General features: G+C 28.4%; 3 protein-coding genes and 1 non-coding gene across 4 annotated transcripts; 1 reads left to right on the top strand and 3 right to left on the bottom strand.

Annotated features, from left to right (window-relative positions):
- Nucleotides 1-327: 327 nt before the first annotated feature.
- Nucleotides 328-3,021, bottom strand: LOC103572589 (tubulin alpha-1 chain). The gene is made up of 3 exons (XM_008551237.2): nt 2,850-3,021; nt 2,412-2,634; nt 328-1,572 (listed from the first exon to the last, which is right to left on the bottom strand). The coding sequence occupies exons 1-3, from the start codon at nt 2,850-2,852 to the stop codon at nt 446-448; spliced, it is 1,353 nt and encodes a 450-aa protein (XP_008549459.1). The 5' UTR covers nt 2,853-3,021; the 3' UTR covers nt 328-445.
- A 4,056-nt stretch (nt 3,022-7,077) lies between these two features.
- On the bottom strand, nt 7,078-10,845 carry LOC103572621 (solute carrier family 49 member 4-like; the record flags this gene model as incomplete). The annotated part of the gene is made up of 8 exons (XM_014444560.2): nt 10,722-10,845; nt 10,355-10,657; nt 9,581-9,671; nt 9,287-9,493; nt 9,135-9,232; nt 8,354-8,480; nt 7,794-7,896; nt 7,078-7,485 (listed from the first exon to the last, which is right to left on the bottom strand). Coding segments are annotated over exons 1-8 (1,461 nt in total), but the record flags the coding sequence as incomplete, so codon positions are not given.
- Nucleotides 8,161-8,233, bottom strand: Trnar-ucu (transfer RNA arginine (anticodon UCU)). Its single transcript has one exon. It is a non-coding gene; the product is annotated as a tRNA-Arg (tRNA).
- A 4,680-nt stretch (nt 10,846-15,525) lies between the features above and the next one.
- Nucleotides 15,526-21,913, top strand: LOC103572622 (homeobox protein rough). The gene is made up of 3 exons (XM_008551292.2): nt 15,526-16,079; nt 19,810-20,044; nt 21,685-21,913. Exons 1-3 carry the CDS (start codon nt 15,593-15,595, stop codon nt 21,911-21,913), a joined length of 951 nt encoding a protein of 316 aa, XP_008549514.1. The 5' UTR covers nt 15,526-15,592.
- The last annotated feature ends 2,546 nt before the right edge of the window (nt 21,914-24,459 follow it).

Here is a 24,459-nt window from a genome sequence, read left to right as displayed (position 1 = left end):
TGTGCAAGTGTGTTGTTTGCAAGTTAAAATAAATAAAAAAACGCATGAGGATATTTGTTTTAATTCATATTTATTTATTCTTTTTTTTTTATTGCATTCAAGGAATCGTATAAAAGTTCAAAGTCATAGAAAATTCATATAAATTTTTTTCAAGTGCATTTTAGTTCTGTTTTATTGATGCGAATTAAAATAATTTTTTTTACCCCCACATTTTAATTTAAAAAAAAAAATGCCTGTAATGGGATTCGAACCACTTCCTGTTAAAAATTATCCACTTTCGCGGCGCCATTTTTAACTGCTCGTGATATTAATATATAAATAAATATATAAAATTTTTAAATACTTTTATTTCGCAATAAAAAATCAAGTTCGCATCAACAACAAAAAAGAACAAGCCTCAAATAATAATAATAATAACAAATAAATAAAAAAGATTTTTATAAATTTAATATTCTTCAGCGCCCTCAGCTTCGCCTTCAACAGAATCAGTGCCAACTTCTTCATAATCTTTTTCCAAAGCCGCCAAATCTTCTCTTGCTTCTGAAAATTCTCCTTCTTCCATACCCTCGCCAACGTACCAGTGAACAAAAGCCCTCTTTGCGTACATAAGGTCAAATTTGTGGTCAAGTCTTGCCCATGCCTCAGCAATGGCCGTCGTGTTGGACAACATGCAAACAGCACGTTGTACTTTGGCCAAATCCCCACCAGGTACCACTGTCGGCGGCTGGTAGTTGATACCAACCTTAAATCCAGTAGGACACCAGTCGACGAATTGGATTGTCCGCTTTGTTTTTATTGTCGCAATGGCAGCATTTACGTCCTTAGGTACAACGTCGCCACGATACAACATACAACAGGCCATATATTTACCGCGTCTTGGGTCGCATTTGACCATCTGGTTCGCGGGTTCAAAGCATGCGTTTGTTATTTCAGCGACCGACAATTGCTCATGGTAAGCCTTCTCTGCAGAAATTACCGGTGCGTAAGTGACCAATGGGAAATGAATACGCGGGTATGGTACCAAATTTGTTTGGAATTCAGTCAAATCGACGTTCAATGCTCCGTCAAAACGCAATGACGCCGTAATTGAAGACACAATCTGCCCAATAAGACGATTCAAATTGGTGTAAGTAGGGCGTTCTATGTCCAAATTACGTCGGCAAATGTCATAAATAGCCTCGTTGTCGACCATAAATGCGCAATCGGAATGTTCCAATGTTGTATGGGTTGTCAGAATTGAATTGTATGGTTCAACGACGGCTGTGGATACTTGAGGCGCTGGATAAATAGCGAATTCAAGTTTTGATTTTTTACCATAATCAACTGAAAGACGTTCCATCAATAAGGACGTGAAACCAGAACCGGTACCACCGCCAAAGGAGTGGAATATTAAAAATCCTTGTAAACCGGTACATTGGTCAGCCAATTTGCGGATTCTGTCTAACACGAGATCAACTATTTCCTTTCCAATTGTGTAATGCCCGCGAGCGTAATTGTTGGCTGCGTCTTCTTTACCGGTTATTAATTGCTCGGGGTGGAATAGCTGGCGGTAAGTTCCAGTGCGTACCTCATCTAGAAAAATACAAGTAAAAGATCATTAAGATGGCCGAGAGGGGTGGGGCTCTGGTAAGATTGGTTAATTATAACCCCAGCGGGTCTGAGTCACAATTACCGTGTTTTATCGCAAAATATTGTATTTTTCGGCAAATTACCGTAAAAAAAAGTAAGTAGGGGTATTAATATGGTGTTTACGATAGAATACAGTAAATTACGGTAACTTATGGCAGTTTGTGATATTTTTTTACCCTAACATAGTGAACTGCTTTATTTTTTAATAAAATACCGTATTTACCGAAAATTACCGCAATTTTACTGTGAAATCCTGTAAATTTTCCTATTTTACGGTAATTTGAGGGAATTTACGGTAGAGTACGGCTAATTACAATAACTTACCGAAATTTGTGGCATTTTTACCGTAATAGTGAAATACTTTACGGTATAATGCCGTAATTTCGCGGTAAATCTACACTCTATGGTAAATTACCGCAGATTGTCGCAAATTTACGGGGAATTACCGTAACTTTATCGTAAAAATTTCGTAATTTACTTAAGTTTACCGTATTTTATGGCAAATTACGGCAGAATATGGCTCAGCATGGTAACTGACTGCAATTTTGGGGATTTTTACCGTAAGAGGAAAATACTTTACGGGAAAATACCGTAATTTTGCAGCAAATCTGCAAATTTACGGTTCAGTACCGCAGGATTACCACAAATTTACGGGGAAGTGGTCGTATTTTAACCGCAAATTGTCATAAATTTCTGCAGTTTTGATGTAATTTTTTTGAATACCGTAATTTGCGGTAATTTAGTGTAATTCTGATCCACCAGAGTAAGCGTAGATAACTTACCAACGACAGTAGGCTCCAAATCGACAAATACAGCTCTCGGTACATGTTTACCAGCCCCGGTTTCACTGAAAAAAGTATTGAAACTGTCGTCACCGCCGCCTAACATTTTGTCTGAGGGCATTTGCCCATCCGGCTGAATTCCATGTTCTAGACAATAGAGCTCCCAGCAGGCGTTGCCGATCTGAACTCCGGCTTGGCCAACGTGGACTGAGATACACTCACGCTATAAATAAAATAGTACATTTTCATTTTTTTCTCCATTTTAAAAATACAATCAAACAATTTTTTATAATAAAAATTAAATGAACAAATAGTTGTAAAAAAAATTTCTAAATAAAGAAAAAAAAATACATGACGCACAAGTTAAAAATAATTAGAACCCACGTGGCAACTCAGTCTATAAAATAAACCGTAATGTAAAAATAATTCACGACTTACCATTTTAAAATAATTGATAAAATAAATTCACTAAAACTTCACAGTAAATTTTTTTTATATATATATATAAATATATATAAATATAGGTGGACAATAAATGCCTCGAAAATTAAAAAATAGAGTTGTGACGGATACTGAGGATTCAAACGTTCTGGTACGTTCTGGCGCACGGGCTTGGCTCCCAATCTTTTATAGACTCGGTAATCCCACTCCTGCTCTTACTTTTTCCCATCTCTCTCATCTCCATGTCAACTACTTAATTCTACATACGATTTATCTCAACAATTAAATTTAAATAAAAATAAATTTATTTAAATTTAATAATTTAAGAGCGCAGTAATAATTTTCTACTTTCTCATGTTTTGAGTTTTCAAAATTTGAAAAATTTTAAATAATTAATTTACTCAAAATAATTTGAATTAACCAGTGAACGAATTTAGAATTCTCGTACCTAGAGGAATACCTTTCAGTTTAATAAAATGAAATAAACATAGTCCTTGTTTCCGCTGCGTCGAGACAGCATCTAAAAATAGTTAAAAAGGCGTGTATATATATACATATATACATATATATATCTATATATGAGTAATGAAAAATATTATGTACATTATACGTCCAACGAACCTTCTTTTCCTCGGCAATAATTTAAATAATTTGAATAGTAATTCAAAAAAATAATTTTCCCGCGAAAAATTTAAAAATTTATTATTTAAAAATTACTATCGTTTATTTTAAATTGTTAGTAAAAATAGTCATTGGTTGTAATAAAAATATATATTTTTTAACGTTCGAATGCACAAACAGTTATTCTGACACGGTTCATGAAGAGGCCGATAACCTGGAGTGCCCGTGAAATTAAACCAAATAATTATCGTTAGATAATAAAAATTTTCTTAGCTGGCAATTTGATGGTGGAGGGGAGATGTTTAAATAATATAGATTGTTATTATTATTATTGTTATTTATTATATATCTAATTACGAGTTGTCATTGAATAAGTGACGTCAGGCTGTTGGTGAGTACCATTTACGGCGATGAGGTCAGACTGGCGGAGCATGTTTTTTTTTTGTTTTTTATTTTTCTTTTAAAAGCTTTAAAACCCACGCCGGATAAATAAGACACGAGTACTGGTACATATATGTTGTTATTATGATGAGTTAATTTTTTTTTAGTCATATAGTTATAGATGTATGAAGAAGTATGTAGGGATCTTTGTCTGGAAGTACAGACGTTTAATTAACTTTAAAGACTCTGGACAACAAGACAATTATGCTTTTTGTCATGTCTATTATATATATTAGACTGTGACTAAAAAATATGGCTACTGTTTTTTATGACTCGGAAAATATAAAACAAAGGGCCTGTCAAAATTTGGGCCCGAAATTTTGACAGGTCGCTAATCGTAATTTTTTATTACCATTTTGACGGTAAAACTGAAAGTTGACGTCTAATAATTTTTGAATTTAAAAAAAAATGATAAATTATAAGAAAAAAAAATATATGAAAAATTGCACTTATAGCTTTTTTAATTTTCTATATGTGCATTTTTTTCTTTTTTTTTTTTTTTGCAATTCATGTATTGAAAAAAAAATCCAAATCATTTACTAACTACGGGATCATTTTATACGACGGAAATTTTTGGAATTTTATAACTCAGCTGCAAATCGATATATCGAAAAAATTGATTTATGTTTTTTGTTGGAAATTGAACGCTCTACAAAAAAGGTCTCTTATTACTTTTTGATAAATTTAATTTTTCGAAAGTTATTCAAGATCAAAGTTGAGTTCATGGTAAATTTTATTATTATTTGAATTTTTCAGCGAAATTATTTTATTTAATTATGGGAATTTTATATTTTTTATTTTTATTTTTTTCTTGTAAAGTATCGATTACTATATATGTTTGTTATACTTACACTGGATTTCAATGACACTTTTACAAGTGAAAGTTTCCTTTTTTTTTTATACAAATAATTTTTATATAAAAGGAATTCAACTTTTTTGTAATCATTTGCAATAATTATTTTATTAATTAATTATTATTAATTATAACCAATTCCTACTGACAAAAAATAAATATTCAATTCCCTAATATAATAAATGTAAAGTTAAGTAACAAAATTTATCATCCGATTATTTTTAGAATTAATTAAAAAAATTAATTGTCACTAAAAAAATAATTCAAGATTTTATGACCCAGAATTTTACTACAAGCAACTTTTTGATGCTAATTAATCTCAATCAATTAGAAAAATAAGTAATTAAATAAAAAAAAAAAAAAAAAAAAATGGGCTCATAAATTTATAAACTTTCATGTATTCAAATTATAACTATTATATGTATGATATATATTTATATTTAAATTTAAATAACATATTCAATAACAATCACGTCATCGGTCTGAAATAAAACAATAATTTATTCGACATTTAAAAAAAATTTAATTTAATTTTCAGTATTTAGCAAAAATAAATATTATTGATTAGTGATATCTAATAATTTATTTACTGAACTACTTAAATTAAATAACAAGTCCATTGATATAAATATTTATCGACAGTATTACGTGTTCGTAAGTAGATAAGTAAATGAATAATGATATTTATGAATGACAAAAATAATATTTATTATTTTATTATATTTTATTTAAGTTGACAAGACTGTACTGTGCTCATGTACGAATCGAGAGTTTTAAAAGTTTGTTCAGCAGATATAAGATATATAACATAAGAATAAGAAGTTAGCCTTATATGGTTGGAGAAACCGTGACGTTATTCAGAATATAAGGAGAGTAGGCCGAAGCCGTACGGTTTACATGTAGTAATGCACTTAAAGTCCTCGCCCACAGGGAATCACGATTCAATGACGCTTGCAAGTGTTTAAATAAATATTTATTTTATAAATTTATATAAATAATTATATGATACCGCAGTTAGCCAATGTCTAATTATTTTTGTATTTTTTTTCTACTTATTAATTAGGAAAAAAAAAAATCTAAAAAAATGCAAGTGTAGAAAATTTGAAAATCTATATGTGCAATTTTTTGAAATATTTTTTTTTTTTTATAATTTAACGTTTTAATAAAAATCCAAAAATTATCAGGCAAGAAAATCAGTATCACTTAGCGGACGTCTAATAACTTTTGGATTTTTTTTTCTACTAATTAATTACGAAAAAAAAAAATCTAAAAAAATGCATGTGTAGAAAATTTGAAAATCTGTAGGTGCAATTTTTCGAAATATTTTTTTTTTAATAATTCATCGTTTTAAAAATAAACCAAAAATTATTAGACAAGAAATTGAGTATCAGTTAGCAGACGTCTAATCATTTTTTGATTCTTTTCAAAATCAAAAATTATGAATAAAAAAAATATTTCGAAAAATTGCATGTATAGATTTTTTAATTTTCTACATGTGCATTTTTTTAGATTTTTTTTTTTTGCAATTGATTTTATTTTAAGGCATGAATAAAAAAAAATATAATATTTTATAAAGTATTATACATATTATATTATATATTATTATATATCTTAGAAAGAAGTCTGAAGAAGTCTGTAGTCATGCTTCGGTTATTTCGGAGCTGGAGCATGACGAAAGACAGATAAAATTCTCAACTATTATCATCGTATACTATTGAAAGTCATGTTTTTGAATATAAAACTATCAACCACAATTTTTTATTTTGATCCATTTAATTTAAAAATAAATTTTCGCACTTTTGAAATTACGAAATTTTGAACCCTGTTCTATAATCAGGCCTAGGTTTAAATTTTTTTATTATCGACATCCATATAAATCTAGAGCTAAAGAGCGCGAATTATTAAATTTTAAATTCTATTTTTTTTCCTAAATTAAAATAAATGTGCCTAAAATTTTCCAAATTTTTATTAAAAAAAAAAAAGACTTTTTTTACTAAAAACTGTATTTTCGTACCATGAGCTAGCGCCATCAGGCGGCTGAATTCAGAATTAAAATTTCCGATTTACTCTGACGGTAACCAAAATTTTTATTATTATTTTATAAAATAAATTTATAAATTAAAAAAAAAAAAAAATGTATAATTTATGAATTATTTTGTGGAATCATTTGGCTTTCACGTTTAGTGCGATTGTATTCTTCTTTGACGCACATAACAAAAATGGCTGATATTGAAATATTTGCAAATACTAGACAAGTTGACCATCGTCCCCCTAAAACATACAAAATTAATTAATTAGTATTATTAAAATTATTAATAATAGTAATTTATAAAGTGACTTGATTTTACCCATTCCAGGAATACAATAAGACAAATAAAATATCATCCCAACAATATTCGATAAAAAAATCATGTAACCGCCGACAATGGCTTCGGAAATGGGGAAAGAAATTTCGGATGCTAACTCCAAGAACAGGGCGGAAGTTGACCAGTTAGTAGCAATGCCAAGTATTACAGCAGCATATAATTCGTGTTTATGAAAGACAAGTACTTTGCTATCGAGTAGAATTATCCATAGAAACATCATTGATGAAATAATAAGCAATACCGATATCGCAGCTTTTAAATGTCCTTGAAAAATGTCCATCATTCTTGATGTTACTAGACATAATATACTACTTAGTACCACTGTCCAAAATGCTAGTTTATCTGATTCTTCCTAGAAAATTTAATCATTAAGTTTTTTTTTTTTTTTTTTCAAAATTTTAGAAAATTTTATTGTAACAATTTTTAATATTTAAGAAATATTATGACAAATATATAAGTTACTATTAATTATAGGGTGTAAATTTAAAAAAAAAAAAAAATATATATATATATATATATAGTGACCATAAATTAATTTTTTTTTAAATTTTAAACAATATTTATAAAATTTTAATTTTGGTCTTAAAAAAAACAAGACAAATTTAGAAGAGACCATTAAGTATAAATATGAAAAATATATATATTGATATATTTATTTACTTGTGTAATTGTCCCAAAAGCCATTGTTATCATTGCCAACCAAGGACTCGTCATACCCTGAGTTAATGCCGCAGAAAGACAAAGAAACCACATATTCTTGTTTCTAATTAACAAAAAAAATACGTTAATTATATAATAAATACCGGTAATTATCACAATTAACTAATTAGTGACAAGTATAAAAAAAAAAAATTTTGCCAGCTGTTAAAATCGGAAATTAGATATATAATCGAATATAAATTTTCAAAACTAAAATTCTTTAGAATGCTTAATATTAATTAGATTTTGCGAACGGGAATAGGCACAGTATTCAATAAATATCAATAATGAGTGAGGAATTAATTTAATGGAAATTAAAAAAAGATGTCATCCCTTGTGGGGATCGAACCCACGACCTTTGGATTAGAAGTCCAACGCGCTATCCTCTGCGCCAAAGGGACATGATTTTGCCCGGCCAGATGGTTCTACTTAAGCTTGAGCGTCGTTTCGGTGAATATAATCACCAGTGACGTCATTAGAAATAAATTTAAACAGGTGTTTTAGAGATATTTATAAATTACCTCGTGATTTTAATTAATGACTCGGATAATCCGAGCGTTGATACTTGAATATTCGTGTTCGATATTTGGGACTGTTTTGGAAAACATGCCAATATTCCAATTAGGACCATGCATTGAATAACGAATTCTGGAAAAATTTTAATAATTTAAGCTACAGTGCTAACCCTTGCGGAAATTGTCATCTGCAAAGTGAAAATAATTTGCAGATTGAAAATAAGAGTTTCTAATATTGAAGTTCTAATTAGCAAATTGTCTAACTCCATTTCAGGAAATCCGGCATTTATGCGAAAAAATACGAAGTTAAAAATATTTTTCATCTAAAAATCAGTTCCATGTCTAGTATATGTATAGTATTTTTGTCAAGGTTATTAAAATTATATTTTTCTGACTATTAGCATCTAAAAACTGCACAGTATCACTTACGAAACATAATCAGACAATTTGCTAATTCGAACGTCGATATTTTATTTTATATTCCATGAAAGCATGTTCTGCAAAAAACATCATTTTGATGGAAAAATTATTAAGTTTTAGAAAGATTTCGAGCAGAAAATTTCTATGGCAATAAAAAACAGATTTTCAGTTATTCAGGAAAATTCAATAAAATTAAGTCTTAATAATTTTTATAGAAAAGATGGAAAATTTGACGGAAAACTTTATCAAACTTTTAGTGTTAATCTGCAAAAATTTTCATTTTTTGCAAAAGAAAATTTCCATAAAGAAAGCGATGTTTGTTTTTGATGACAATTTTAAAAATTTTGAAAATATTTAATGGACTAACCGATTCTCATCAATGACATTATCTGGTCTTGCAAATTTATCTGATAGACAGATATACCAGCAATATTTGCGCTTTTATGATCATCAGTAAAATTGAGACTCGGTCCTGTAATTTGGACAGTACGGAGAATCGGATTTGAACTTCGGCTGGACAGAGGCGGATTGCTATTTTTGCTGAGCCCGACAAGAGCTGGTCCAAGGATATAGGAAAGAGCCATGCCAATTTGACTGGAAGATGAGGATATTCCAGTGGCGGTCGTGCGTTCTCCTGTTGGGAACCAGACGGCGGAGACCAGAGCTGTGGCTGGGCCGACGATAACTCCGGCCAGTCCGTTTATTATCGCTGCCATGTGTGCGGTCCTATTTTAAAGGTAATACAAGTTATTTTTAATAAATATATGAGTTATATATTTAATGTGGATTTTTTAATTTAAGTATCGCACCTACGTGGTGAAGATTGATGTGCGGGTGGATATGCAACGTAAGGATGTAGCTACTGTTGACAGGACGGCGGCTATTTTCAATGGAGTAGCTAAATCTATTTTTTTTAATTAACTAATTAATTTATTGACAATTACATACATTATTTAAAATTTTTTATTTAGTTACAATATATTTCTTATATATGATAACTTGTAACAATATACATCCACTAGGTGTTACAAATCAATTTGTATTGATGTAAATAATAATTGTAATTTGGTAATGGGGTTCAATGGTTGATTGAAAAAATTGTAAAGATATTTGTAATTAGTAATAGTCGTTATTATTCTGATAAATTGTGAGTAATTATACGAGAGTGGCAATTTAAAATATTTAATACTTGGAGCAGTGAATATAAATATGAAGGTGATGTTAATAATTTAATCAGATGTTGTAGGATTGTGATATATATTTAAATATTTGCCAGAGTTTATTTTTAGCGTAATGTCATGATAATAATTATCATTGAATAATCGCCGTGTATATCAAGAGTTTATGGTATTGATTATCAAACTTATTACCCGGAGGATAAAACTATCACTATTGCAACTCACACAATTAACCATTATTACATTTAAATCGGACTGTCGTGCTGTTTATATAAACAACTCTAGGGCGAAATAAACAAGGAGTAATTTAAATAAAATAAATAAATATTAATTAGTAAATTTTTTCGGCGACTTCTTGGACCCTGTGAGCTCCCGATATTTAAAAGGTTTAAAATAAGTAAATATTCACCTGTTTCATTGAGCAGCCAACAACAAGGCAGACAACAAGTCAAATAAGTGATGCAGCCCCAATTGGAAATAAGCGCCAGTGAATTTTTATTCCAATTAGGAAACGCCTGGATAACAGATTTACCAATTGGTCCCCATGTGTTCCAAACGCAGCACTGCGTGCTATTTAGGGCACAAAAAAGGCCCAGTGCGGCCCAACGTCGCTTCAATGATTTGCTGTCATTTTTAATTAACAATTGTCTTCCTTCACTAGACTCGCCCAGTTCTCTCTCTATTTGCACACTGTACCTTATGTTCGACATCCCTTTTTTGTTTATATTCAATAATTAATTATTTATTCACCTACTTAACAACAGTATCATACTCACGTGGACGTAATTTACGCTCTTTATTATCCTCCTTTTTTTTATTTTTCTTTTTACCCTTTGATTTTGACATTTCTAAACTTTTTATTGATTCTTTTGATTTACTATCGATTTCATTAACCCCCATATATATTATTATCACCAATATATTTATTAATATCAATACTAGTTTCTAAAATATTTATTATTATTTACGGCAATTGAAATATATATATTGACGAATTTTATTGATCAACTCATTTAATAAAATACAAATTCATTATGAAGATAGTCATTTATTTTATTTTATTTTTTTTTATAGATTGTAACATCGTCATATTATAATTATTGGTTAATATACATATATTTATATATATATATAAACGTCCTTTAATATGAACATTAATTATATATTATGAATTCCACCAATTGTTTGGCGCAAATCATAATATTTATCAATAAGATTAATATATGTACCAACTAAAGACCACATTTTTTTATTTAAATTCTTATCCGGCATCGTCACCTCGACGTCGAATAATGCTATTCCGAATAAAATTTCTGTATCAGAATTTTCCACTCCATGACAAATTATTGGACTTCCATAAAAACTCTGTCGAAAAAGTATAATGAATCATATGTATATAAATATATGTAAATATTTGTAATAAAATTATCATAGTTAAATTTTACACAAGACAACAAACTACTTACTAAAGTGACAGTGTCATTAGTATCGTCTCTCCGTGAAAATATTATTCCGTCTCCATCATTAAATATTTTTTCAATTTCATGATTTTCAAAAGTTATCCAATTTCTCTCACAAATATTTATATCATATGATAGTTTATTATATCCTATAAAAAATTTATTGAGTGATATATTTGTCGTTTTAAAGTAATACAATATATGCGGGGCATGACGGACCCCCCTAAAAAATTTTGAAAAAAAAAGTTTTTTTCCTAAATTATGGGAAAATTTTAAATTTTAAATTCGTATCCGATATTCAAAAATAAAAATCGCTTTAGGGACCGTCATGCCCCGGTCTCCTAATATTTGAAAAGGATAAAAATTAAAAATTTTCTGTTGCAAAGAATTTGGATTAAAATTAAAATTTAATTTTTAAAAGTTTTTTAAATAAATATATAAATAATTACTTCTTGGACAAGGCTTATATTGCCAACGAGTTATAAAACATCTAGACTTATTGATACGAGTGTAATCTTCAGTCGATTGTACTTTGGGTATAATATAGTAATCAGAGTAAGGAATCGGTTTTTTGAGTATCAGAAGAGCGAAATCGGTTTTATAAAATATATCACTTTTTACTGAGAAAGGCAGAATTATGTCTGTTACATTTTTTATAACGCAGTTGCGAATAGAACTTGTGCAATTGGCTCTGACAATTAGATCCTCAGCTTTTCTTCTAAACATTAATTACAATTCAAATAATTGTTAGAAAAAAATTAAAAAATCGCTTGGTATTAAATGATAATATAAAATTTTACCCAGAGATACTGTACGCCGGTGTTAAAATTATTTGCGGGCTAATAACGAAACCATAACACAGCTCTGCAATTAGCAATAAGTCACTAATTATTAAATTTATTTTTGCAAAAATTTTTCGTCAATCAAAATATTTATTTTATTTTACGAAAGATTTTAAAATTTTATTATGCGCGCGTTTTTTTTCAAAATGGCGCTTACGATACTTTGGAAAATAGAAATTATAAATTTTGAGAAACAAGATCTTATTTTATTTATAATTAATAAATTTATTTATCAAAAGGAATTTAGAAAATTTATCCGAAAGATAAATTTAAAAAAAAAAAAAAAAAATTGATTACTTACGAAAATTTGAGTTTTCTGTAATGTCTTTAATAACTACCGTCCATTCATACTTTAAATTTTGCATAAATTCATTATGATCATGATCATTGTTTTCAATGAGACATTTTTCTAAATGTAATCCATTCATTAACAGTGCAGTTAAAATAAAATTAATAATAGACATTTTGCGTTTACTCTAGTGCGAATTATAGAATAAAAATAAACTAAATTTTTTTAAATTAAAAATTTCTGCTTTGTTTCAATCCAGCAATCACTTAGTTAATAATAAGTTCTTATTACACAATTCGTATTTTTTGATAAAGACCAATTATAGACCGGACGAAATCGAAAATGTGATGATTATTTCACTGAGGTATTGGTTATCATTAATAATTTCATACTAACTGTTAGTTATTTAATACTAAAAAAATTATCTATAATTAAAACTATTAGATTAAGTCCTTTGTTAAAAATTTCTTGATGTTACGAAACATAAAATGTAATTTTTATATTTTTTTAAAAATTTATATTTTAATAAAAAAAAATAAATATACGAAATATATCAGAGGAAAAGGAAAAACGCGCGCTTGTAATTTTTTGCAAATAAACAATCTGCGATTTTTTTTTTATTTCTAAAATATGTATATATATATATTGTATAATGTATGTTATGGAATATTAATTAGTATAAATAACAATAAAATAAATATAAAATAATTTGAAAATGAGTGTAGAGACAAAAAGGGTGGGAATGACATTTAATAAGCAAGCCAATGAAAATTTAGGAGCTAATCGATATAATTAGGGGTAGCCAATGAAAATTAACGCAAACGAGACATGCGCCTTATATAACATGTTTATAAATATATAGATATATGTATATGTTGTATAATTTTCCCCTTGCATCTCTGTCCATATTTCTTCATCCCCTTTGTCTTTCGTATCAATGGCGCTATTTTCCTTCCCTAATTTTCCTCATTATCATTCGTGTAATCCAGCTTAACTTCTTATAAATATACTACTCGGTTATATATTTTACTGTTTATAAATCCTCCACATTTATTATTATTATTAGTTATTTATTTTTTTTTTTTTTTCATAAATTTAAGATCGGTCTAATCATCTAGTCTCTTATGGTTTTATTTAAGGAAAAAATATCAGAGTAAAGAAGTATTGAAGATTGCGTGGGGTGCAGTTGCGCGTTAATAATTTTTAGATTAAAATTTTTATATTTATTTTTAAGTAAAGTATCAATACATGTTATCATTGTTTTTATTATACATCATATATATTTAAAATTTATATTTTATAACAAAAGATACAAATACTTATTATAGAAGCGAGTAAAAATATTTAATTAATTATATTTCAATAGTATTATTAATAATAATAATAACTTATATAAAAAATATATGATCCTGAAGGTAGCAGACAATGAATAATTTTCGAACTTTTTTTTCTACAAATCAATTATAAAAAAATGAAATTTAAAATATGCACATGTTGAAAATTTTAAAAACTACAGGTGCAATATTTTCAAAAATTTTTTTTTTAATAATTTACTATTTTTAAAAAAATCAAAAAATTACTGGGCATTTACTCATTTTTAAGATATGTATACATAAATATAAATATATATATATATATATTAATCATTACACTTTCGTATTAATTCGTAAAATTACGACTTTTAAGGAAAAGCTTCCATTTTTAAGCCAAAAAATATGTAAATAAATAATGATACTGAAATTGAACGTCTGATAATTTTTTGATTTTTTTTTTAAACAATGAATCATTAAAAAAAAAAATATTTCAAAAAATTGCACCTGTAGTTTTTAAAATTCTCTACATGTGCATATTTTTATTTTTTTTTTTTTTTGTAATTCTACAGTGAAAAAAAAAATCCGAAAATTTTCGATTATCTGATAACTTCTAGATCACAAATAAATAAATAATTAAAACTCAAATCCACATAAAAAAAAAATAAGCAAAAATTTTATCATGCACTGCAAAAAAAGGTAAATTCGAAGTATTACAGATTTCATTTAAATTCAAATTCGCTCTGTTACCCAAAGTTCTGGAGCTTAAAAAAAAATTACTTCGCATGCGGAGTAAATAGGGAAGTTTTTTTTTTACCAGTAATTTTAGAGTCCTCCGGATTTAATTACTTCCAATCCGGGGTTTTAATAATAAAATAACCCCGGAGTTAATTTTACTTCGGTTTAAATAAAAAAACAGTCACCCTTCGAATTTACTCCGAATTAAATTCGCATTCACTTCGAAAATTTTTTACAGTGTAATTAAAAATTAACAATTACTTATAAATTTAAATTTTGAATAACTAAATTTTTCCCGCCATTTTTTATAATTCTTTATTAATTGAACAAATAAATAATATTCGTACATCATATAAATTTGTTATTGTCATTGTAACCTTACACTATCAAAAGAATAAAAATATATATATATATATATACATATATATAACAGGGATGAACGTTACCCCCTCTAGCAGCCCTCGTTTTTCGTGGTGGTTACGAGGTGAACGAACGTGCGGCTGTCCAAGCTCATTCAGATGCACGTTCAACTTTATATCACTTCGGATCTCTATTAGATTAATCACCTAAAAAAATATATATATAAATATATGTGACTATTATTTTAAATATGTAAATAAATAACTCAGTTGTTTCAATTTTATTTTCATTACAATAAAATTTTTTGCCAAGTGTTTGATTGTAATTATTATCACTAAAATAAAAATAAAATTTTTATTATAAATATGTTAATTTTTTAATGACTGATATGTGATATATTATGAGAAAATTAGACGAGTGCGAAATGTGGAATTTGATGACTAGTTAAACTATATAACGAAACATGAGAATTTTAAGTGAGTGAGTTGAATAAAATCAGTCGTTAAAAGTAAGTCTGTATGAACGTTACTAATTTTTTTTTTAATTAAAAATGAATTTTAATTAGTGATTGAAAAAAAAAAAATTGTGATAGTAGATTTTTTAAAATTAATTAGTTAATTATTGTTGCTTTAAAAAAAATTTTTTGAAATGTCAACGAAATCAAATCCGCGACCTTCGTCCCCGCGGCGATTTTTCGCGCGAATTTACGGGCATCTCGAGAGCAAAGACGAGAGTGTAAATAAGACGGAAGATTTGACGAGAGAATTTGATGACAAGAATGACAGTGATCAAGTAATAAGAGACTCGCGGTTACGCGTAAAGAGATTTGTGGAAATTAAAAATTGCGCGGAACCGGGCGAGGGGGATGAGGGTGACGATGAGGAAGAAGAAAAGCGGGAGTTGGATATCAAAGACAAAGTAGATAAAGTTGAAAGTAAAGAAATAATTGGGGGTGAGTTAATTGACAGCAATTTTTCTCGGCCTTTTTTACCCCACGGTATTTTCGCCGGAAGTACGACGCATCCACTTCATCACCTGGCTCACGGTGGACATCCGGTTCCTTCTATGCCGCCGCATCTTCAGAATCTCGCGGGACATCCGGCAGACTCGCACTTCCATGGATTCTCTGCTTTTCGTAAGTAAATTATTATTTTTTAAATTTATTTTTGAAAACAGGATTACTTATTTTTGATACTTATATATATATATATATAAAATTTCCAAAGGATATTATAAAAGATATTTTATATATATATTTAGTATCTATATTTAAAATTTAAAAAAATTTTCACTGTTCGGGTATCAGTGTAACGACAATCTGCTTATCGTATCGAGTGACGTGTGAGTAGATACAGTAGTTGTATGAACGTCCTAGGTGGTCAGCCTGAGAATATATATAAGTAAAGCTTAAATATACAATATGATATATCTCGGATTTACTTTTAAGATTTTATTTATACTCCGACAAAATCTCTACTTATATCAATCTTTTTTTTTTTTTACTAATAATATATTTCTTATATATGATAACTTGTAACAATATACATCCACTAGGTGTTACAAATCAATTTGTATTGATGTAAATAATAATTGTAATTTGGTAATGGGGTTCAATGGTTGATTGAAAAAATTGTAAAGATATTTGTAATTAGTAATAGTCGTTATTATTCTGATAAATTGTGAGTAATTATACGAGAGTGGCAATTTAAAATATTTAATACTTGGAGCAGTGAATATAAATATGAAGGTGATGTTAATAATTTAATCAGATGTTGTAGGATTGTGATATATATTTAAATATTTGCCAGAGTTTATTTTTAGCGTAATGTCATGATAATAATTATCATTGAATAATCGCCGTGTATATCAAGAGTTTATGGTATTAATTATCAAACTTATTATCCGGAGGATAAAACTATCACTATTGCAACTCACACAATTAACCATTATTACATTTAAATCGGACTGTCGTGCTGTTTATATAAACAACTCTAGGGCGAAATAAACAAGGAGTAATTTAAATAAAATAAATAAATATTTATTAGTAAATTTTTTCGGCGAATTCTTGGACCCTGTGAGCTCCCGATATTTAAAAGGTTTAAAATAAGTAAATAGTCACCTGTTTCATTGAGCAGCCAACAACAAGGCAGACAACAAGTCAAATAAGTGATGCAGCCCCAATTGGAAATAAGCGCCAGTGAATTTTTATTCCAATTAGGAAACGCCTGGATAACAGATTTGCCAATTGGTCCCCATGTGTTCCAAACGCAGCACTGCGTGCTATTTAGGGCACAAAAAAGGCCCAGTGCGGCCCAACGTCGCTTCAATGATTTGCTGTCATTTTTAATTAACAATTGTCTTCCTTCACTAGACTCGCCCAGTTCTCTCTCTATTTGCACACTGTACCTTATGTTCGACATCCCTTTTTTGTTTATATTCAATAATTAATTATTTATTCACCTACTCAACAACAGTATCATACTCACGTGGACGTAATTTACGCTCTTTATTATCCTCCTTTTTTTTATTTTTCTTTTTACCCTTTGATTTTGACATTTCTTATCTCTTCAGATTTAAATAAAATCTGTTATCACTGATTTTCTTACAGTATATTATTATCACAAATATTTTTGATAAATTACCAAAATTTTCGAGTTAATAAAATTTAAAAGAAATTAACAATAATTTAGATGACAATTCTATATAATTAAATCGTAAATTTATATAACTCGACCCATCTATTATCTATTAACATCAGAGTACAGTAGTAGTCTATTGTCAACGAAATAAACGTTACGCACGCTCGCTTAGATACGCGAGTCGCGTCGGTTGTGGGGGTTTATCCCGCCTCACCACCTCGCAGCGATATTGTGATGAGATTACCGAACGCAGTTGGCCGCGTCTCAATGTTGTTCAGCACAACACCCACCACCTCATCTCGTACTCCTACTGCTGCAGCTACATCTACTACTCCTATTCTACCTCCTTCCGTTTTCTCTTCCTCAACCCACTGAGTCGTTCATCCCCAGTCTGCTCTATTCACTTATTCTTCTTACTATCCACACTCACTATTTTTCATTCCTTTATGCCTCTGTTATTTTTAATTATTATAATTATGTTCATAACAATTACAATTTAATACAGCAGATTCAAAAAAAAAAAAAAATATATATATATATATATATATATATATATGTATGTATTCTGGGTATTTTATTTTTAATTATCATTGTTATAAAATCAGTGTCAAAGTGATACTGTAACACGATATTGTCAGTCCATTACAACGTATGCGATAATTAGGATGCGGGGCAAAATGATACCGGAAGTAAGTAAGCACGAGGCTTCACGATTAATCTCGTCGAGTGTAAACTGATACCGGATCCTAATTGTCACTCTTACATGTGAAAAGAAGCTATAAGTAATACTATAATATATATATATATACATAAACATGATGATATTATATTCATATATATATAAATATAGATGCACAATACATTGAACTTGCAACAGGATGTAATTAAAACTCTTTGCCCATCATTTTTATCAAATTAAAGTTATCTAGTCTAAAAAGAAAAATCAAATTTTGAAAAAATTTTTTTTTTTACAAAATAAATTATATTTTTGAATACTTGATGCCATTCCGAGTAAAATGAGTACCCACAACGATATCTTATGATTTCATAAAAAAATTTTTGAAATTTTTCCAAATTTGACTAAAATTGTCATTTTTTTACGTTACTTAATTTTTTTTTCAAATATACAAGTGTGAGTACTCATTTTACTCGTCTCTGCCTCGACTACATAATAAAACAACTAATTTTCAAAAATAAAAATTTTTGAAAATTACAATTTTGAATTTTTTGAAATATATCGATGTGGGTACTCAAACGAGAGGACTTTTTGTGTCAAGTACTTCGACATAGATTTCGCATTTAAAAATAATTTTTTTTTTTTTTTTTTTTTTTTTTTTTTATAACAAACTAAATCCCTTTAATTACAAAGACTAAAAAAAAATAAATAAATAGAGTATTTATTATTTTGATTCGTCAGATGTTTCTTTTATTATTTTCCCATCGGATCCAATTATCCTGAGGCGATCACTTAATCATTTGAGTTTTGTTTAGATCCACCCTCGTGCCCTTTAAAAATTCATCCAGGTGTTGGATGCTGGTGAGAACTCATTCATATTGCACGTGTCGTTTTATATTAATATCTATATATATACATATATTTACACCCACTCTATTCATTTAATTTCTCACAATATTTTAAAACAAAATTAAAATACCGTGAGGTATGTTAGCGCGGGAATATTTAATAAAGCGTAAAAAAAATAAAAATAACAGTGACAAAGTAAAATTTTTACAAGCTTGTAAACGGGAATAAAAATACACGGATGAAATAGTTTGATTTAACAGATTTTTTTAACACTTTACTCTCTTTTTCTCTCTTACTCCACTCTTTACAATTCGATGGATAGTCCTTCTGTTCGTTGGGTCGCTCGACTGTCCGTCGAATTTGATCGGATTACAGTTGGCGTAACAATAAACATGATATACATATACATATATATATATATGCATATATAGATTTTCAAATGCTTACTCGTTTTCACGCACCAGCCAACAAAGTTTCCATAGAATTTGCAAACCAAATAAAACGATAAACTGTTTTTACTATCATTATTATTGTTTCAATTATATTTTATTAATTGTAACAATAGATTTCTATATTAATTGATTTAATATTTCATTGTATATATATATATCATTTGCCACTGAGGAGAAATGCCGCGATAAATATGACTTTGAATAAAATAAAGTGATTAATTAAAAATACTTACGGTTTTTTTTTTTCAGTTGCAAGAAGAAGAAGAAAAGAAGGCAGACCAAGAAGACAACGTACGACATTCAGTGGTGAACAAACAGCAAGATTAGAGCTGGAATACCATCGCGGGGAATATATATCACGAAGCAGAAGGTTCGAATTAGCATCGGCATTGAGACTCACGGAGACACAGATTAAAATATGGTTTCAAAATCGTCGGGCGAAGGATAAAAGAATTGAAAAGGCACAAATAGACCAGCATTATCGGTAATTAACATATATATCAATATATGTAGCTTTTTATGGTTTTTCTACGGTGGGGTTTTTTAAAATTTGAAATTGCGCGGCAAAAAAATTTTTAAGCCGACATTGAAATTATTTATAACTTATTTTTAAATAAATGGGTTGTAGTAAGAAATCTGATGTCAAGTGTAGCAAATAGATGAAAAAAAATTTGAAGAGGGTGTGCTAAAAAATATATGAGCACAATGGTATCGTTCACGCGTAAAATCCCACTTAAGGCTATTTAGCGGCGTATCGCACTCAAGAATCATTCATTCATTCTCTATTTAATATAGAGTTTGTCACTCTACGTGGGGAATCACGATCCGACGATCCCCAACCACTCTAGCCCTTCAATATTTATATAGTTGTTATATACATTGTGATATTGTATGTGTATATATATAGAGAGATGGAAGAAGACATAAAGCAAGTATAACAAAACCTCAGGCACCTGATTCACTGGCTTTGATATTATTTCATACCCAAAAACCACTTGTTCAAAGTATTACAAACTCGATAAATGTGTTCTATATTATTGCACTCCATTGAATTTTAGGGAAGACTAGCTCATATATTTTTGCAGACTATTACTTGGAAACTAAAATTGCGGGTCGAATTTTCAAAATAGCGCAAAAATTTATCAGGTCTTTTTTTTAGCTTATTAAATTCTCTACAAAAAAGTTATCTGTCATTTTTACCATAAAATCATTTTGAAGCCGAGAAATTTCAAAAGTTCCATTGATTTTTGAACCAAAAATTCGATGATCGCCAAAAAAAAGCTCTACTGACTTTAAAATCGAATTTACGCGTCAAATTTTAAAAATATCAAAAAAATGCTCATGACCTTTTTTGTAGCTCTTAAAATTCTCTACAAGAAAGCTTCTTATCACTTTCTACCTAAAGTCATTATTTACCTAATTATCAATACAATTATAATTAATCAAAATTTGTGAATCATCGATAGCAATTCCTCGTCATTAATTAACCAATAACTCATTAAAAATTATTATTACGTGAAAATTGCTCATGTCCTTTTTTGTACAGCATTAAATTTCCTACAATTTTTGTCCCAAACATTTTTCCATAAAACCTACAGCTGGCACCATAAAATGATTTTCTATAGCAATAAACGGTTTAACTCAACCGAATATTCATTTTTGGTAAAATAAAATTTTTTTTAAGTTAATTAAAGTGATTAATTATTATCGAAGATTAATTATCAAAATTATGATCGATATATAAAAAAAAAAGACAAGATAATGACTGGATTACACGCCACTGGGGTCTGTTTCTACACGAGAAATCGACATGTGTTACATGTTACTATTTCTCTAATGGCTCTACAATATTTAATTCTTTATATTTTCATTCTCTGCCTCGTATTTTTACTCACTAAACCTATCAAGGGCTCTCAATAAAATACATAAGGGTCCTTAATAGACTCATCCCCTGTATTTCCGCCCCCCCACTATAAAAACAACTAAAAATCTAAATCATTATCATTATTATCATCATCCAAGAGATTTCTATTTTTCAACACGCAATATATTCATCTATTTCCGTCTACTCATATTTATAATTATAACAACTCATCAATAAAATTAATTTTTTTTTGTTTATAGAAATGTTGCGGTGTCAAATGCGCTCGCTAATTTCCCAGCCTACAGCAATTTCTGCGGATTGTGTTTTTACAAGGATCCAAACAGGGAATTGACGCCGCATGCCTGTATATCATCTTATCGTCCCGATATTATGATAAAAAGTTTACAGGATAAAAATCGAGGGATTAGTATCAGTAGTTCAAGTAGCGAAAGCTCGGAAATTCCACCGACTGCTATTTCTCCGATTTAAAGGCTTATTAATTTAATTATTATTATTATTGATTAATAAATTTATTAAGTGATTACTTAATTGTTTTTTAGTCTTATGCAGTTTATTTTTAAATTGTAATTTACTATTTTTTTTCTTCATTACTTTTGGGGTTAATGGACTCCAAATTGACAATTTTTTATTTAACTTGGGTCATTTGAATTTTTATTAATTGATTTGAATTTTTTTTAATTAATTAATCTTTTAAATTACCAAAAATATCTGTTGGTAAATTAATTTTTTACCATATCTACAGCAAAAGTTTAAATTCCCGCCCTAGTTGGAGGGAAGAAAGTCGTCTTTTTATTCATAAGAAAAATTAGCGCCATTTTCCCCATAATCGGCGGCAAAAATTTAAACTTTCAGGTGCAGATAAAGTGAAAATTAGTAAATTACAGACTGAGGGAGAAAAGTAGGACATTCTAGCCCATGTGTGTAAGTTTTCTACTGTAGCCGAAATATTTACATATGAAAGTTTAAATTTTTGCTCGTTGGCGGGAAAAATTTCAATTTTAACCTCAAATTTAGGATATGCGTATTCTAGAACCATAATATTCTACTTTTTATTTAGCTTTCGTAAGGAAAGTTGTGACTTTTTTCCCCTTAAACAGGACAGGAATTTCAATTCTCAGCGAAGGGATAGTGAAAATTAGTAAATTATACATCAAAGGAGGAAAATAGTACATTGTGATGTGTCTCAACCTTACCCGAGCTGAAGGATTTGTAGATGAAAGTTTGAAATTTTACTCAATGGCGGGAAAAATTCAAATTCCTACCTCAAATTTCAGATGCAAAGAATAGTATTCAAGAACTTCATATGCTAATTTTTATTATTAATTTTTTGTAAGAAAAGTTACAACTTTTTCTCTTTAAACAGAACAGGAATTTAAACGTTCAGCGTAGGTATGGTAAAAAACTAAATTTTGTTTTATGACAGCAGTCGAGTGACAGACTCACTTGTATTGTATTCTGACAGTCGAGGGTTCGAGTCCCGTCTTGAGTGAAAAATTATTACTTTTTATAATTAAAAATTACATAAAGTAAATGACTTTATACATATATATATACTTTTACTTTAAATATTTAAAATAGTAAATTTTAAATAATTAAAATTTCGTAATGAGAAAAAAAAAATAGTAAAATACAATTTTAGAATAAGCGTTTTTTTTAATTTTTATTTTACTGAATATAAATATTTTAAATTAACCAAAGACGTAATTTATTAAAAAAAAAAAAAAAATAATAAAAAACATGACAAGAATTAAATAAATTTATTTTTATTGTATGTAACTAAATAAAAACGTAATAACATATGATGAAAGGTTTATAATAATAAAATACACATGATGACTGAAAAAATTTTTTTTATTATCACCCTTTACAGTAATTACTATAAATTAAGTATATATTTACAACCTTTTATTATAAATTACTTTAACCTTGTAAAAAAACTAAGTTAAAAAAAAAAAAAAATTGCAAAAAAAAAAAAAAAACACTTACCTCATTGAAAAAATGTACGATTGACCATTTGAGGACAGACACGTGGACATTCTTATCGACCAGGCCAAATGGTTAACCAGAAATTAATGAAAACGAAAGACAACAATTAATACAATAAAAAAAAAAAAAAGTAAATCATAAAATTCAAATAAAAAAAAAAAAAAAAAAAAAAAAAATGTCCTGTTATATTTTTTGGTCTAAACTGATAATTTAGTCAGCTCATAGGATTTCAATAAAATCCAGATATTTTTGGCTGTTAACTTCCTCAAATTCAATAAAAAATATATAACGATAATTAAATAACAATAAAATTACGGTCCTAATAATTAGTAAAATTAACGAACACACTCAGTAAAAAAGATCTGATAAATAATAGACAGTACACTAAATAAATCATGCAATATTGCAATCCGCTCATATATTTATCATATTTTTATCAGTCTTGTATATTTATTTTTAAAAAAATATTAAATTATTTAAATGAGACTTGGACGTGGTTCAAATTCAATGTTGTAAAAAAATTTTAATTTTTATTCATTTGGTTTATAAAAAATAGTAGAATCAATCTAATTATTTCCTACCTGTGATTTATGCTACAGTAAGCGATCAAGCCTAGCAAGGAGTTATTCTTCAGGCTAGTTATCCTTTCAATTGATCCGTTATACAGCTATCCTGCCTGCCGGTTATTTTTTCTTCTGAACCTTAATAATCTTCCTCACTAGTTTCGGTAAATTATACTTATATATTTGAATATGTATATATATCTTCCTCACTAATGTAATATTTATGATAAAGTTAAATTTATCAGAGTATAAACTATCGAATGGACGCTGATGTGGCGGATTAATTTTCTTCTCAGGAACTAATACGTTAGTATATTTTTACATATTTTTTTATTTCACTAATAAATTAACGGACATTTTTTCAAGAAGCTTTTAGTGTCAGGTTTAGTTTTTAATTTTTTTTTACATTATAGAATATACTCGTGATTTACTGGATTAGTTTTAAAAAACTTTCCCCAATTTTAG

This window comes from Microplitis demolitor, chromosome 5, assembly GCF_026212275.2.
Source record: "Microplitis demolitor isolate Queensland-Clemson2020A chromosome 5, iyMicDemo2.1a, whole genome shotgun sequence".
Classification (NCBI taxonomy): Eukaryota; Metazoa; Arthropoda; class Insecta; order Hymenoptera; family Braconidae; genus Microplitis; species Microplitis demolitor.
This window is presented reverse-complemented; position numbering and strand designations above follow the sequence as displayed.

Bases quoted from the DNA above. Each gene is read 5' to 3' on its own strand.
- LOC103572622 (XM_008551292.2), top strand. From the start codon at position 15,593: ATGTCAACGAAATCAAATCCGCGACCTTCGTCCCCGCGGCGATTTTTC. The intron at 16,080-19,809 runs GTAAGTAAATTA...TTTTTTTTTCAG, and splicing joins CCATGGATTCTCTGCTTTTC to TTGCAAGAAGAAGAAGAAAA. The intron at 20,045-21,684 runs GTAATTAACATA...TTTTGTTTATAG, and splicing joins CAAATAGACCAGCATTATCG to AAATGTTGCGGTGTCAAATG.
- LOC103572589 (XM_008551237.2), bottom strand. The intron at 1,573-2,411 runs GTAAGTTATCTA...GTATTTTTCTAG, and splicing joins TTTGGAGCCTACTGTCGTTG to ATGAGGTACGCACTGGAACT.